General features: G+C 39.1%; 1 protein-coding gene across 1 annotated transcript in view; it reads right to left on the bottom strand.

Annotated features, from left to right (window-relative positions):
* Positions 1-5510: 5510 nt before the first annotated feature.
* ALDH1A2 (aldehyde dehydrogenase 1 family member A2) overlaps positions 5511-16181 on the bottom strand; it is a 29901-nt gene continuing 19230 nt past the window's right edge. Inside the window, exons 8-13 of the mRNA XM_044283288.1 lie at positions 11887-11989; positions 11588-11772; positions 11206-11370; positions 10441-10598; positions 9239-9313; positions 5511-7788 (exon numbers count right to left, since the gene is read on the bottom strand). Coding sequence (XP_044139223.1) covers positions 7716-7788; positions 9239-9313; positions 10441-10598; positions 11206-11370; positions 11588-11772; positions 11887-11989 — 759 coding nt within the window. The 3' untranslated portion in view covers positions 5511-7715. The remainder of the gene's footprint in view (positions 7789-9238; positions 9314-10440; positions 10599-11205; positions 11371-11587; positions 11773-11886; positions 11990-16181) is intronic.

Raw genomic sequence — 16181 nt, forward strand, 5'->3', positions numbered from 1 at the left:
AACTAAAAACAAACTAAAAACTACTTCCAAAAATATTCAGCTTTGATATTAATGAGTTTTTTGGGTTCATTGAGAACATGGTTGTTGTTCAATAATAAAATTAATCCTCAAAAATACAACTTGCCTAATAATTCTGCACTCCCTGTAGAGTCGCTTTTACAACTAGTTAGGCAGTCCCCAGAAATTTCAGGAGTTAAGTATGGTGGCAGGGAGCTAAAATGTACTGCATTTGCTGATGACTTACTGTTCCTGATAATGGATCCGGAGAAGGGGCTGGACCCGTTAGTAGGGAGAATAGCCGAGTACAGTTTTTTATCAGATTTTAAAGTCAACCATTCTAAATCGGAGATATTGAACATTTCCCTACCAGAATCAAAAATCGCCCCCTTGCGGGCCCGACTTCCATTACATTGGACTAAAGGGCTCCTTGACTGAGTTTGAAAAACTAATCTTGTCACCACTTTCTGCTGATAAGAAAGTGTCAAAGCTCTACCCTGTGGTGGGAGGCAAGGGTGAATCTCTGAAACCTGTGTACATCAGGGAATGGGAGAAAGAGTTAGATAAGGTTCTGTCCGATACTGAAGTAAAACAGATACTAAGAGGTTCACATAGTTTTTCTCGCTGCACCCATCTACAGGAGAATCACTTCAAACTCCTATCAAGGTGGTATAAAACCCCTGAATTTCTGTACAAAAGAGGCCTGGCATCTACCAGAGAATGCTGGAGGTGTGGAGATGACGTAGGCTCCCTATCGCACATCTGGTGGAATTGCCTGCAGATCCAGCCCAACCCCTTGTTTTAAACTTACATTGGAAATAGTGGCACTTGCGTTTCCAACACCTCAATACTCCCCTTCAAAAAAGAATCTGATTTCACATATCATAGCGGCAGCTAAAGCATTAATTCCTCTACTCTGGCTTGATACTAATCCCCCCTCCGTACATGAAGTGTCAGCTAAGGTGACTCAAATTTGCAGATTTGAGGAAATGTCTAGCTGGATTGACAGGACACATGATAAATTCGCAAAGATATGGTACCCTTGGAGATCTCTGACGTAGGTGAGCCCTAACCAGGGCCGGACTGGCCCACCGGGATACCGGGAAATTTCCCGATAGGCCGCCGGCCCTGGGGCCGCTTTAAGATGTGTCTGCACCTTTTCGGCGGCCGGCAGGCCGAATCTGAAAGCTCTGTAGTGGTGGCCGGTGGGTGGAGCTGAGCAGGCCAGCAGCCGGCCTCCGTGGGTGCGGCACTGCTCCCTCCGACCACCTGGTGTCACTGTGAGCAGCAGCCCGTGATCCTCCTGGCTGGCTGTCCTGTGTGTGGCTGCCCCTCTCTTCCTGCAAGTGGCCTCACCTCCAGATTCAATATGCCGGGCCCAGGCCGCAGACCGGAAGCAGAGCCCAACCCCTGTGTCTGCCGCCCGCCGTCATGACCGATGCAAACAGCCCTGAGAGGACTTGAGGAGCCGCAAATACTGGGGGTAAGAAGGGGCCAGGCTGTGCCTACATGTGGCTGTGCAGGCTGTCAGGGTTATGTAGTGTATATTATTTACATACAGTCTTGTAAATTATAAGACTGTATGTACACTAATATACACTACATAACCCTGGCAGCCTGCACAGTCACATGTGGGCACATCCCTGGCATCCAATATATATCACAGAGAGCTATACTGTGCAGTATAGCTTATAATGCACAGTATAGCTCTCTGTGATATGTATTGGATGCCAGGGCTGTGCCCACATGTGACTGTGCAGGCTGTCAGGGTTATGTAGTGTATATTAGTGTACATACAGTCTCCAGTTTACAGTAATCTCCAGGAGTGGCATCGGCTGGGCAAATCAGCTTCTAGGATGTGGGCTCCATGGGCACTCTGTACCCTCACATGCTTCTTTATGCATCACAGCAAGGAGATTGGGGCAGTTGACAGCAGGGCTCTGGCTGGAGGTAGCACTTTGTGAAAGGTTGTCACACAGGTTGTCAGGGGCTGGGAGTGGAGAACATCTTGGTGTGTAACCTGGTGTCACTGTGCTGTACAAAGGATCTGCTGGGCATGGTGCCTCCACAGAGGGCAGATAATCAGATTGACTGAGGAGGGCTTGTACTTTGGAGAAGAATATGTGGCTTCATGTGACAGAGCAGAGGAATCGCACAGAAGAGTGTGTGGATGAGGATACGTCGTGTCTCCAGGAGCTCTGCCGCTGACATCTCCAAGTGACAGACACTGCTGGATATGCTGGAGAGTCCCTTGCTGCTCTCTGTACAGGAGGGGACAGTGATCACACAGCTCTCTGCATCCAGCAGGCTGCTCAGCCTCCACACAGGCAGCTCCCAGCAGTCTACTGTGCCTTCATACATAGAAGCCTGGAGGTCACTTTCAGGCAGCTGAAACTCCATGCATGATGGTCAGAGTGGCTGTGAGAAGCTTGAAGCCCACCACCTCCAGGCAGCTGCACTTCAACAACTTTTCCAAGAGAATCCAGCAACTCTGTGACAGCAGGAAGGGGTTGCCAGTCACTCACTTGTCCCTGTGCAGCCTGCAGCTCCAGTCCTTCTCCTGGTGCTGCTGCTGACATACATTCAAGGGGGACAGAAGGGGAAGGGGGTGAGGAAGAGGAGGACAGAGGGGGAAGGCCAGGTACTTACAGGAGGACTATATCTGAGTATAAATTAAAGGGGTTGTTCGGGTTCAGAGCTGAACCCGGACATCCCTCCATTTTCACCCAGGCAGGCCTTCTGACTTGAGCATCGGAGCAGTTCATGCTCCGATGCTCTCCTTTGCCTTGCGCTAAATCGCGCAGGGCAAAGGCATTTTTTGAAGATCCATGGGGCTGCCAGGAACCCCGGTGACGTCAACGGCACTGATGGCTGGGATTTAGCGCTGCCCTAGCCAGTAAAACGGTAATATGAACAATGGGGTTCTACAAAAGAGCTATTGTGGGGCAAAGTTCATATTCATGTTTACACACGTGTTTTAAAATGAATGCTTTCCCCTTTTATAAACAAGTAAATAATGACGCAACGTTGTGGGGCTGGTGTGCAACTTTTTCCAGGGCTGGTTTTTATCCCCAGTCCGGCCCTGGCCCTAACTATGCAGATGCAACAATCTTAGGACCTGGACTACGATATTTAAAGGCTTCCCCTCCCTCCCCCCCACCCCTCTCCTTCTTGCTCCTCATTTTTACTCCTCCCTCTTTCTCTCTTCTTCCTCTGTCTTCAGTTATTATTTTCTGCTCCGTATATGGCTTAATTAGAGAGCATTATAGATGCTCTGAAGAAAAGAATATCCACGCTCTCCTCAACCTACTTGGTTATTGACGGTAGCCTTATTGATCTGTCAATCATTTAGACCTATGAATGTATTTGCACAACTTTAATTGTCTGCTACTGTTTGACGTGTGAAGCTTAGTCACAATTGCACTTATTTATTTGTCATACCAATGCATACTTGTTACTTAACTATATGAAAATGGAAAATAAAGAATAAAAAAAAAAAAGCGGTCCAAAATGGATCAGTTTTGCCCTAATGCATTCTGAATGGAAAAGGGTTCACTCAGAATTGATCATTTTGCCTCCGATCAGTCTCCATTCCGCTCTGGAGGCAGACACCAAAATAGCTGCCTGCAGCGTTTTGCTGTCCACTTGACGAAACTGAGCCAAACTGATCCGTCCTGGCACACAATGTAAGTCAATGGGGACGTATTTATTTTCTCTAAAACAATCTGGCACAATAGAAAACGGATCTGTCTCCCATTGACTTTCAATGGAGTACATAACGGATGCATGCAGTTGTATTAGTGTAACGGATCCGTTTTTGCAGATCCATGAGGGATCTGCCCAAAACGCAAGTGTGAAAGTAGGCTAACTGAACTGGTCCTTAAAAAAGTGGGTTTTGGAAAATTTCTTAAAAATTGTAAGAATTGCTTCTAAAATTCTCATTTTGAAAATTGCTAATTTTTCCAAAATAAAGGTAAAACATATTGAGTCAAATTTACCACTAACATTAAGTACAATGTGTCCCGAGAAAAAAAAAATCTTAGACTGGCTTGGATAAGTAAAAGTATTCCAGAGTTATGACCACATAAAGTGACATATGTCAGATTTGAAAAAATCGTCCTGGGACTCAAGTTGAAAAGTGGCTCGGTACTGAAGTGGTTAACAGAACGTTCTAGTTTATTAGAGTTTAATCCCACACCTAAGAGACTTTACTAGCCCATATGTAGCCCATAGAAGACCAGTCACTTCTCCCAAAATGTCTGTTTTATTAATTACTAGCATTCCCCATATAATAATTCTGGAGCATCTATTTTTATGACTCTGATGTACCATTCCTCTATTACTCTGGCTAGAAGTTATAAATTGAATCGCTACCAGTTTGAAATGACGGCTTAGATGGATGTCACCAGTTGAGGGCGTGTCCCGGCACAGTCTGATATTATTCAATCAGTGCTGCCACTGGCAGATTTTTCAGGACCATGCCCCCAACTAGTGACACCCTTCTGGACCTTCATTGCAAACTGCTAGTAATTAATTTATAATTTCTACCAGGAATAATAAAGGAATGGCAAACCATAGAGTCATAACAATGGATTCTTCAGAATTGTTATTACAAGGAGGATGCAAGCAGTTGATAAAACTGACATGGCAGGAGAGGTGACAGGTCCTCTTCAAAGGGATCCTGTTTTAGTAATTACACCACTTCTATAACGCTAGGGAGCTTGTTTAAATATGTATGAGAAAGTAAAGTTGTCAAAATATTGAATGCCACTCACTAGGGTTCAGCAAAGTGAGCTTCGGATCCAAGATCGCTTTGCTCTAAAATCTGTCTCTGTACAGAATTAAAATGTATGCGCTCCAGCGAGGCAAATTGAGTTATCGGTATTTGATTATTAAACTTGAGAACCAATTTAAAACATGTATCTGAAGTTGGCTTCAGTACCGATTGGTACAGTTCAAAAATCTAATCCTGAAGTTATTTACTGAAGTCTCGTGGGAGAGCATACATTTTGGAGAGAAGAGACTTTGGACCCTGTGCTCACCAAGTCATCTGGACAATGCTGCAGGGGTAACTAGTCAGTGTCATGACTGTAAACATGTCCACTCTGCCTTGATTGAATCCCACAGAATGGGCACTCTAACCACCAGGACACAATTCACCACTCCAGTACGGCCAGATGTCTATTGGTGACAGATGCAAGCCATTTTATAATTACACTAGTAGAAGGACCCGGCTTTGCATGGGTATAGTTCATCTACTTCATTTAATGTTTGTGTGTGTCGTTAAAAGATATCGACAGTATCCCCCTTACCAGTTACATCTACAACGATGGTTGCATTTTTGAGTGATCGCGGAACATACATAAATGCGTCCTTCTTTATATATATATATATAGATTATAAGCACACAGAACAGTATCATGCCTGTGATGTCATTCAGAAACCTCTAGTAATTAGTCTCCTTTAAATTGAATGCAAAGCAACTCAGATAAATAAATGTAAAAAGACAGAAATTATTTTTGTAAAATTTTAGTGGAAACAAAAAAATAAAATAAAAAAGAAAATACTCAATTCCTTTACATTTCAAACAGCAATATGTACATGATTCCTACAACATGCAAGTTGATATTTTGAGCCACACACCAATGCTGTGTGGGTATTATTAATATTAACTTGAAACATTATTAAGCCTTTCTGTGGCTTTCATATACACATTCATGTCTTTTACTTCCTCCTTACATTAAAACAAACCTTCTATAAATATCAGTCTCTGTGACACTGGTCAGTTATACATTTCATTACAGCAGGAAGGAAAATTAATAAAAATAAAAATATTCACCTATTCCCAGTTAAAATTGTGGAGGCCATTAGGACTACCAAAGTACTATAGTAAAGTTGTATGAGAAAAGGAGCTAATTTATCAAATGAAAAAAATATATATAAATCTCCCAACGGTATGCATTAGAATGTACTTTTTGCATATTTATGAACACACACCTTCAAATATATGCTTAAATGTAGAGCTACCATCTTTTGTTTACCGTCTGCTCCTTTTTGTTACACAAATGAGCTTGACAAATGCCAACTGATAGCAGATAACCATGGAAAAGTTGATCTTCTGTGTTGGATTTTTTGTTGTTGTTGGGTGCTGTAGTTTAAAAGTCATTTATGCAAAACAGTTGTGCATCCCAGAAGGCCAGGCCAGACCATGGAATAGATCCTTGAATGTTGTCTTGGATGACAACTTTCAAGGACCAACCATGAATGACAAGACATTCAGAAACCGATCATCTGAAATCCGTAAAGTATGGCCAGCTTTGTTGTATACAATCACTTGTATACTTTGTCATAGGGAAAGAAAAATCTAGGGCTCATACATCTAAGTGGATCGCAAAATGGAATTACAGAAAAACACAGTAAAAGGCCAACAAAATAATGAATCTATCCAATCTTGTCTACAAGAATCTAGCATACATCTAATGAGCAATAAAGGTTTCTGGACTACGTGACTTTTGGTCTTTATCTAGACATACTTCTTTTTAGAAACAAAGGTCATAGCAACCACAAAGCATGCTACTACATTGCTGGATAGAGACAAGTTTCACAGTAATGTGAAACAGATTACATATACGTATATAGATATATATACAGACATACATGCAGTATGTAAGCAGGCAATAGATACCGCATAATCAGCAATGGCAAATAAGCTTTACCCTGCTCTAATTTACAATTAAATAAAAGCTAAATCTTTAGCCCACAAACCAAAAAAAAAACTGAATAAAAGGAAGGCATTAAAATAATATTTCATTTGTAAATATATTCTAGGTTTAGGATTTCCTACAAAGCTACAAAATGGACATGCGTAAAAGGCAAGAACTCTTCCAGATTTTACAAGCTGTTTCAATGTAAACATTTTAAATTTCCAAAAAGAAATGAAATTGAAACATCTGCTTGATTTATCTAGCATCCATTTTATTGAGCAATAAAGCCAGTAATGGAAGCTTTAATATATCATTTAGGATGGTGAAGCTGAATTTACAGCATTCATGGTGATTGAGAACAGGAACTACTTGAAGAAAAACTCTTTCCCTCCCACGACTTGTCATCTTAAGGTCCATCATCAGTAATAAAACCTTTCAATTAAAATACAGTTTAAAAACGTTGCTTCTATCACAAGAAATGATGGAGCCCCGTTATAAAAGGAATAGATTATTTGGCATTTTTCAATAATAACGGGGAATTCTTTTTTTTTTTAAAGTAAAATCTGGGAGTTTTAGATTTAAAGAAAATGAGCCTTATATGTCCATAAGAGTCAGAAGAGCTTGAAACCTTTCATTACCTTAATGAATACGTCGAAGTGTATTCTGTTAATCATTAAATATTGGCAGACATCATTATAATCTACTGTAGGTGTAATCCAAAGCATTATAATCCTTAATTTCATGATTTATAAAATATTTATGAAAACCTAAGACTATTATTTCATTCCAGGCTGTTGTGTTGGTAGCTACAGAAATTGCTTAGTCCTGAGTAGTGGGCTAAATACATTTTACAGAGGTGGCAGCCAACCAGACATCCAACAAAAGAGCTCAGTCCAAGTACATCTTAACAATTCAATGGTATTGGCTAAAATGGAGGTTGGGAATTGCCAACACTTAAATGCTTTCAAGCAATAATCATTTGCAGATTTCTATGTTGCTCATTCTCATTAATTCTTAGGAATTCTTCTGAGGGATCTTTATGGTCACAGTTTTGGCTTCTGTGTATTCCCGTAGTCCATACTCTCCCCTGCACGAAAACAAATAAATTTTAATTAATCTTTGATTCTACTATGTACTTGCTGAAATTTATCATTAAGGACTCTTGTTTAAAGCATGAATCAGCCACGAACTACAATGTTTATAGTGTTATGATCCCACCCAGGGTTGTCAACCATCCAGAAATTCCTGCACAGTCCGTAAAATAGGATACTTTTTTTTCCAGTGTCCATGAAATAAAGATTAGATGTGTCTGATTTTTTTTTAGGTTGGTGGTACTTCAGCAGGCCATTTTGTAATTCTCAGCATTTTAAATCTTACAGTAAATGCTGGTAATGTACTCAGTATTAGTATCTGGCCTATAGACATAGATTATCACTTAAAGTCTTTATAGTTTTCCAATTTGTCTGTAAAACAAATTGGCTGTCTGTGATTTTTGGAAATAAAAAGTTAGGTTGGAAACCCATCACTCTTTTTGGTATGTCCCCATGTTTATCTCCAGAAATCTAAATTTCTTAATGCAGGACCCACCTACTGCCTACCCTTTCCAAGTGTGCAATTTATGGTAGGCCAGATTGCGAAACTCATTTCCCAACTCAATATCTCACCTCTCATCTAGATTTAGAAAGACATATTTAGCACGCATCTACTCCCAAAAGTCTTAAAGAGAACTTGTCACATGGAACATACAGTGCAAACTTGCCAGCAGCACACAGCAGATTGAAACGTAGTGTTGTACTAAAATATTCAGTACATGGGTGATGTTACACAGCTTTTTGATTCAGTTTATGGAGCCAAAGGAAAAAGTGGGCTGGATGGGAATGATAAATATAAAGTAAGGGGCTTTCTGTTGGATCCACTTCTGGTTTTGAATCAAATTTCATTAGAAACTGACACAAAAAAGCTGCATGTGACACCACCACTGCATTTCTATGCTTATGAGTCTAGTGGGAGTTCCTAGTTATTGACTAAGTTTGTCATTTATTGAGCCAGACAGACCACAGGACTGTATAGAAAGAGCAGGGATCTAAAAGAATAAAATAAAGTTATACTGATTCTTTCCCACAAAACTCTACATCAATCTGGTCAGCATTTGGGATGTATGACATAATGCCAGTATATTTAAATCATTTTCATAGTTCCAAGTTCTCTTTAATAGTTTTTTATTGCTTTATCAGCGGTTTGTCGCTACAGGGTGACTCCTTTCAGACAGCGAAGGTCTATTTATGTGGGGCAGGCATGGCTCCTTTACCAGTAAAAGAATTGCACTGCATTTTTTCTGTAAACTTCAAGAATTGTGCCTTTATACCCTCTGTGGCATCCAAGATAACTGCCTGCCCTTTGTTTTAGCTTAATAATGTACATATCAAAGCAATGGGCACGAACTATGTACATGAGCACACTGCGTCTCTATAAAGTATATAGTTCATATTTTTCTATGGTGAAAAAAAAACATGATTCAAGATTTGAAAAATACTCACATTTCCCTCCCATTTCCAGACATTTTGTATCCTCCAAATGGACTTTGGGCATTTAAGGCATTGTAGCAGTTTATCCTATAGATTAAGAACCAAAGGCAATGTATTAGATATGCAAGAAAGTAATTGTTTAACCAATGGTTACATGAACAATAGGAAAAATAATAAAAATAGGACTTTAATCACTAAGGCAGGATGAGGGCATTCACTGATTGCTGTATGCAGAAACAGAATGACCTCCTCGGTGATTATACATTCTAAATTTCTCACAACTCCAGACTTTCTCATAACTCTCAGGAGCACTATTTCTGATTGTATTCTGGTGAAACCCCATCGCATTAATTTAATTTGATTTGTAAAGTAATTGTAACATTCAAGTTATAGTTCTCCTTTAAAAAGTTCCTTGGGCTAGAAACTGCAAAAAGTGCACGGCTTCTAATAGCCTAAAACTGACGTCATGTGTCCTTAATTACTATTCATTGCCAATAAACATTTTCATGAACTTGGAAGGACCTATTCTGAATCTGCATTTTCAAAAAAAGACCTAAAGGCATAAAATACAAACACTGCTTACTTAGCAAATAAGTGAATAACAAGGTACCGAAACAGATGCAAGTTAATGATGAATGGTTGATGCAGGATGTTAGAAAATACTTGAGGGGTAACCTAACTGTTACATATACCTTAGCTATTAATACCTAATATAAGGCTGAGTTTCCACATTCAGGCTTTGATTGATGCAGTTTTTGAGGCCAATGCCAGGAGCGCATCATAGGTTGATATATATAGAGAAAAGACTGAATATTCTACTCTATACGAATCTACTCCTGGCTTTGGCTTCAAAAACAAGATAAAAAAAATAAAAACAGATGTGGAAACCCACACTTGAGGAGTTATTAAATTCAGTAAAAGTTCAGGGTCAGCTGGGGAAAGTAAGGCTCTACACAATTATAAAGTGGTGAATGGCTGCTGCAGTAGAATGCTGGGTCTACATGCTGTGGCTGAAACTTTGCCTGCACTATTTGCCCAATTGCCTCACAATTTTTCAGGTAAAATTAAAGAATTACCTTAAAAATCGTGCCACCATTGGTCACCATGGGTGCACAGGCGATCAAGTAAACCCACCAAAATGCCAGTACATGCATAAAGGTTTCATGCATTAAAAAACTCTTAAGCATTTATAAAGTTTCCAGGTATTTTCTTACCATACTGTTCCAGCTTGCATTGCTGATGATACTGTGAGTGCCTTGTTGATATCATTTGTAAATACAGCTGCAACTAGCCCATAGTCAGAATTGTTGGCTCGCTCTATAACTTCTTCCATGGTTTTAAACCTTAATATCTGTTGTACTGGTCCAAATATCTGCAAGAGATTAATTTTGTTGTGTTACACAGATAATGTCAAACTAAACCACTACACATCACAATTATATACCTTTGAATTAACTTTTTATATTTGCAATATATTGAAGTTTGAAAACCAAAACAGCATTCTATTAAGTTTTTGTTATATGTAAAAAACACAAACCACCAAAAACACTAACTTTATTGGCTTTTCCACAATTCCAGATCAAATTTTTTTGCATGTGCCTCTAATAACCTTTGTTAATGTAATATTATAATGGAAGGTTTATGATTAGAATCCTCTTGAGCAATACATTGAAAAAAACCTATCATGATTAATATGAGGCACCACAATGTAAGCCTAGTAAGCCTGCTTGTACCCATAAAGCACATTTAGTATACCCAAATTAAAAGTTTACTATGATTGTGTTCACATTATATGGACAGCAATACAAAGGCAAACCTTTGTGGGTACCATTCCATAATTATACTTTTTTCACAAAACCAAGTACAAAGATGCCAAATGCTGAGAATATGAGCTCGAGTTTCAGCATCAGAAACAACTCTGCATCTACAGGACAAGACAATATCATATTAATCAACAGCTCCATGTGAAAAGATCTTACCTCCTCCTTTGCAATCCTCATGTCATCTGTGACGTTAGAAAAGACTGTTGGCTCAATGAAGAATCCCTTTCTTCCCAGAGGTTTGCCACCACATTCCAGTTTGGCACCTTCAGCAATACCACTCTGAATCATATCCAGGATTTTATTATACTGGGCTTTGTCAGTCTGTTATAAGAAAAAAAAGAAAACATGACATATGTATTGAAAGAACAAAACTCTTGTGACAGGTTGAACCAACCTCTACAGACCAAGCACTATGCACACCACAATGTAATAGTTATGTTCCCCTCACAAAATAAGGAAAGCACCAATAAAAAAGCAGTGTAATGGTACAAACTGTTTAACTGTTCTAGGTTTATCCAGATTGCCAGATTAAGAATACCTGTGGGCCTTGTTCTGTAGTTGGATCAAAGGGACTTCCAACTATTCTCCTTTTTGCCCGTTCAACACTCCTCCGAACAAACTCATCATAAATAGAGTCTTCCACAAATGTTCGTGAGCCTGCAGTACAACACTGTCCTTGGTTGAAGAAGACTCCTTGATGTGCCTGTTCTACAGCATAGTCCACTGTAAAAGATATTAAGGTCATCAAATTAAGAGTAAAGACATATTCATTCCAATGGAATAAGCAATTTATCAATTCACATTTATAGTATATATATTAGTTGAGAAAAGACTTACAATCTGAATCTGCAAATATAATGTTTGGACTTTTTCCGCCCAATTCAAGAGTCACTCTTTTAAGGTTGCTTTTCCCAGAAGCTTCTTGAATCAGCTTTCCAACCTATGAAAAACACAGTAAAGTTATGAAATAGAAAGCCATTACAAATACATGTACTCTTAAAAATAATCTTCACTGTAGAACTTACATATAAATCTATTGTCTTTTAGAAGGTATTCCTTTTAGAAAATTAAGTAAATGCTGCAGATCATTTAAAAAGGGTCATGGATTTTAAAAGAGACATATTCTAATATATTTTAATCTCTAGCATATATCATTGGTAACTATTTTTCCACCAACTTTCCTGCTTTACATCAAACTGTAGAAATGAATGTGCAGTATATGAAATCTCACTGGGCATATAAAGCTTTAGTTCCGGCCCTGGGCAAAGATTAATATGTAATTTTACAAAGAACTGCATTGAAGTCATTTTCCAAGCCCAATAATATGAAAATGTAATTGTTTAAGAAAACCTATGATATCCTGAATTTTATTTTCATAATACGTTTTACCCATCTGAATAAAGAATAGATTATGTCAACTCCAGAAACTTTACTGCAAGTTATTACTAAACAATATATGCCAAGGTAAAATACAGAAGTATATTAAATCTATGTATATAATGAAGTTTGGGAGGGTTGGAACAGATAAATGTAAAATAAATCAAAAAGAAAAACTTTATGAAGGTCTAAGGCAAGTTTAGGCAATCTGCAGCTCTTCAGCTTGTGATCCCACAAAGCTGGACATCCAAAAACTGTTTATGTCTGGCTTAGGATATACAAGTCGGGCCAGATTTAATGGTTTAATGGCATTTCATGTGCATATGTTTTACAAAGCAAGAAATATTAGAATCTGCAACAATAAATCGACCTGAAGTAGCATTAATGTTTAGAAAGAAGGATATAGCTAATATCCTAATCATACCAGGCTTCTGGCTCATTTGTTAGAAAAAAAAAAATTCCACAAGCAAGTTAATAACTCATTATTTAAGCAGAGGTTAGATGCTCTGTATATACCATACAAGACATTAATCTCACTTAAGAAATGAAACGGGAATCCTGCTGAGTAAATTAGAATCAGTGGTAATACAGCTGTTTGCTACAAACATTTGTTTGGCATTAGGCTCTTGCATTACTCCTGTAGCGCGCTTTGATGGCTTCACTTGTATCTTTTTGAGCAATGATGAGATCATAGTTTGTATAAAGAAAATGCATTGCCAAGTATAACAGAACATAAAAGTAGGTTTAATAAGTGTCCACAAAACAATCTTTCATGTTTAATCGGCAATTTCTCTATACACAAAAAACACACAAACAGGAAACTAGATCTTTTTTAAGTGGTAATTTCAGTAGATGCTCTAGTGACTTTGTTATACAACATACTAGATTTTTTATCACTGTATTGAAATATAGATTTGTCAATATGTGTAGGTAGGTAAACATTAGATTAAAAACATATGTTTACCTACCTACCTAAGAGCCTTCTTAGCAAAGCCCTAACTGAGCGTTGCTAAGGAGAGTCTGTCTTTCTATTGAATTACTGTGCCTAACAAATCAGATAGGCAGGGTGATGGGCAGTGATTGTTAGGACACATGTAGTATAGTTATGGACCATACAAAGACTGGAATCCTTTGTATGTTACAGACATCTTCAGTGCTAAGGAAAACACCAGAGGCTGAAACAGATTCTCCTTAGCAATGCTGTTAGATCTTTGCTAAGGCTACTTTCACCCGTCATCTCAATAGCGGAAGAAAACGCTTCGTTTTGTCCCCATTCATTGTCAATGGGGACAAAACTAAATTAAATGAAAAGGAATGCTCCAGAATGCATTCCGTTCAATTTGGTTATGTCCCCATTGTGGACAGAATAACGCTGCAAGCAGCGTTTTTCTGTCCGCGATGTGGTGTGGAGCAAGACATTGACATTGTGTGTCAGGGCGGATCCGTTTTCTCTGACACAATAGAAAATGGATCCGTCCCACGTTGATTTTGAAGGGTCTTCAAGACGGATCCGTCATGGCTATAGAAGACATAATACAACCGGATCTGTTCATGATGGATCTATAATAGTATTCTTAAGCTACTTCCACACTAGTGTGTTTTGCAGATCCGTCATGGATCAGCAAAAACGCTTCTGTTCCAATAATACAACTGCATGCATCCATCTTTCCCTAATGAAGTATATTACAAAATGTTTAGCATTCCTGTCCCTACACTATATCAATAATAAACTGAAACAACAATTACACTTAGGGTACTTTCACACTTGCAGCAGGACGGATCCGACAGGCTGTTCACCATGTCGGATCCGTCCTGCGGCTATTTCGCCGTGCCGCCAGACCGCCGTTCAGTCCCCATTGACTATAATGGGGACGGGGGCGGAGCTCCGGCGCAGCACGGCGCTGCACTGAGAAATTACTGCATGTCAGGCTTTTTAGTCCGGCGGCTTTCTCCGTGCACCGCCGTGCTGCGCCGGAGCTCCGCCCCCGTCCCCATTATAGTCAATGGGGACGGAGCAGCAGTCCGCGGGCACGGCGAAATAGCCGCAGGACGGATCCGACAGGGTGAACAGCCTGTCAGATCCGTCCTGCCGCAAGTGTGAAACTAGCCTTACACAAATCATTGAAGTATTTTTTAAGCACTCATAACACAACCATGACTAGAACAAAACAGTAGTGACTCAAGTAACCTTTCTTGTTATAAATGAAAAATGACAACAGCCTTCAATATATGTATATATCAATTTCTAGTCTACAATTTTACTCAAAGAATTAAAGGGATTTTCCAATTGTTTAATATTGATGACCTATTCTCAGGATAGGTCATTTATATAAGATTGGCTGGAGTCTGACTCCCATCACCCCTGTTTAATGAAGCCACAGCATTCTGGTGAGCGCCTTGGCCTCCTCGCAGCTTACCAAGCACAACACTGTCTATTGGATAATGGCTGTGCCTGGTATTGCAGCTCAGCCCCATTCATTTGGGAATGGGAATGAGCTGTGCTTATGCCGTGTGACTGATGAACGTAACATAAGAGGCCTAAGAAGAGGCAGCGTCACTCACATGAGTGCCACCGTCTCTTCAAACAGATTATCGGCAGAGGTGTTGGCAATCAGACCCAGCCGATTAGTCTTAAAATCTTGGACAACGCCTTTGAAGGGGTTGTGGTCTATTAGAATAAATGGAAGTCATAGAGGGATCCCTCCTATTAACAAAATTGCAACACCTCCTGCTTTGAGGGACTTGTGAAAAAAAAAATATTAATGTGAATGGGAACAGATTCTCTTAGAAATAACAGCTGGCCATAAAACATTTTGGAGTTAAGGTTGGAGTTGAGGCAGCCGATTGCAGAGGTGGCTGCAAGCAGTTGTCATGATGGAACATCTATCCCAAGAAAACCAACCTATAGACTTCTAACCAAATGATGGCAGAAAATGACAGATTCTTCAGCTTGGTTGACATTCTAAAAAATAAATAAAATATACCCATCTAAAAGTTACCATCCATTTCCAATTTTCAAAAACGAATCCTGGAAACTCTAGAATAGCCTATGCTCAAAGTAGTTAGAACTGACTCCATTTGCCGTTCAGACAGATTTGTTATTAGCTTACTGAGCAATAGGAATTACATTTTCAAAAGCCAGGTACCTAAAGGAATTGCTAATTTTGGAATTTACAAGCTGTGGTTTTAATGTGACAGTCTCTCAGTTAGGGTATAAAACTGTCATTAGGGGAGGGGGTGTCATTTCCTAGTTCTGGAAGCATTTTCTTCATTAATTGAACATAAATCCCTATGTTTACAAATTGTTATTGTGCTTAGTGTATTTAAGATGTGATCATTTTGACCACTGTTGTTGGAAATCTGGAATATGGAACAGTTTGAGCCAGTTTTGCAATATATAAAAAGATAAATCTGTTATTACTTAGCATCTTTGAATAAAGTACCCCCTTTTCATATGTGTGTTACATGCCTATTCCCATTAGAAAGCTTGTTTATTATTGGTATAAAAGCTTAATTTTAAAAGTTTGACATCCTTGGATTTTCAAATCCCTATTTTTTTCCTCTCCTGGAATTTAAAACCTTTGTATTCAATTTTACTTTTGGCATTCAAAAATTCATGGAGACTTGCAGATCCTGGACCCTAATGCAAAGTCTGTTAAGTGACCATGCCCATTGTTACCATGTGCAATTTATAATACATAATATTTAGGTTTAGGTGGCACAAGGGCCATTTGGCATCCTCTATGTAGCACATA

This window comes from Bufo gargarizans, chromosome 2 (assembly GCF_014858855.1).
Source record: "Bufo gargarizans isolate SCDJY-AF-19 chromosome 2, ASM1485885v1, whole genome shotgun sequence".
Taxonomy (NCBI): domain Eukaryota; kingdom Metazoa; phylum Chordata; class Amphibia; order Anura; family Bufonidae; genus Bufo; species Bufo gargarizans.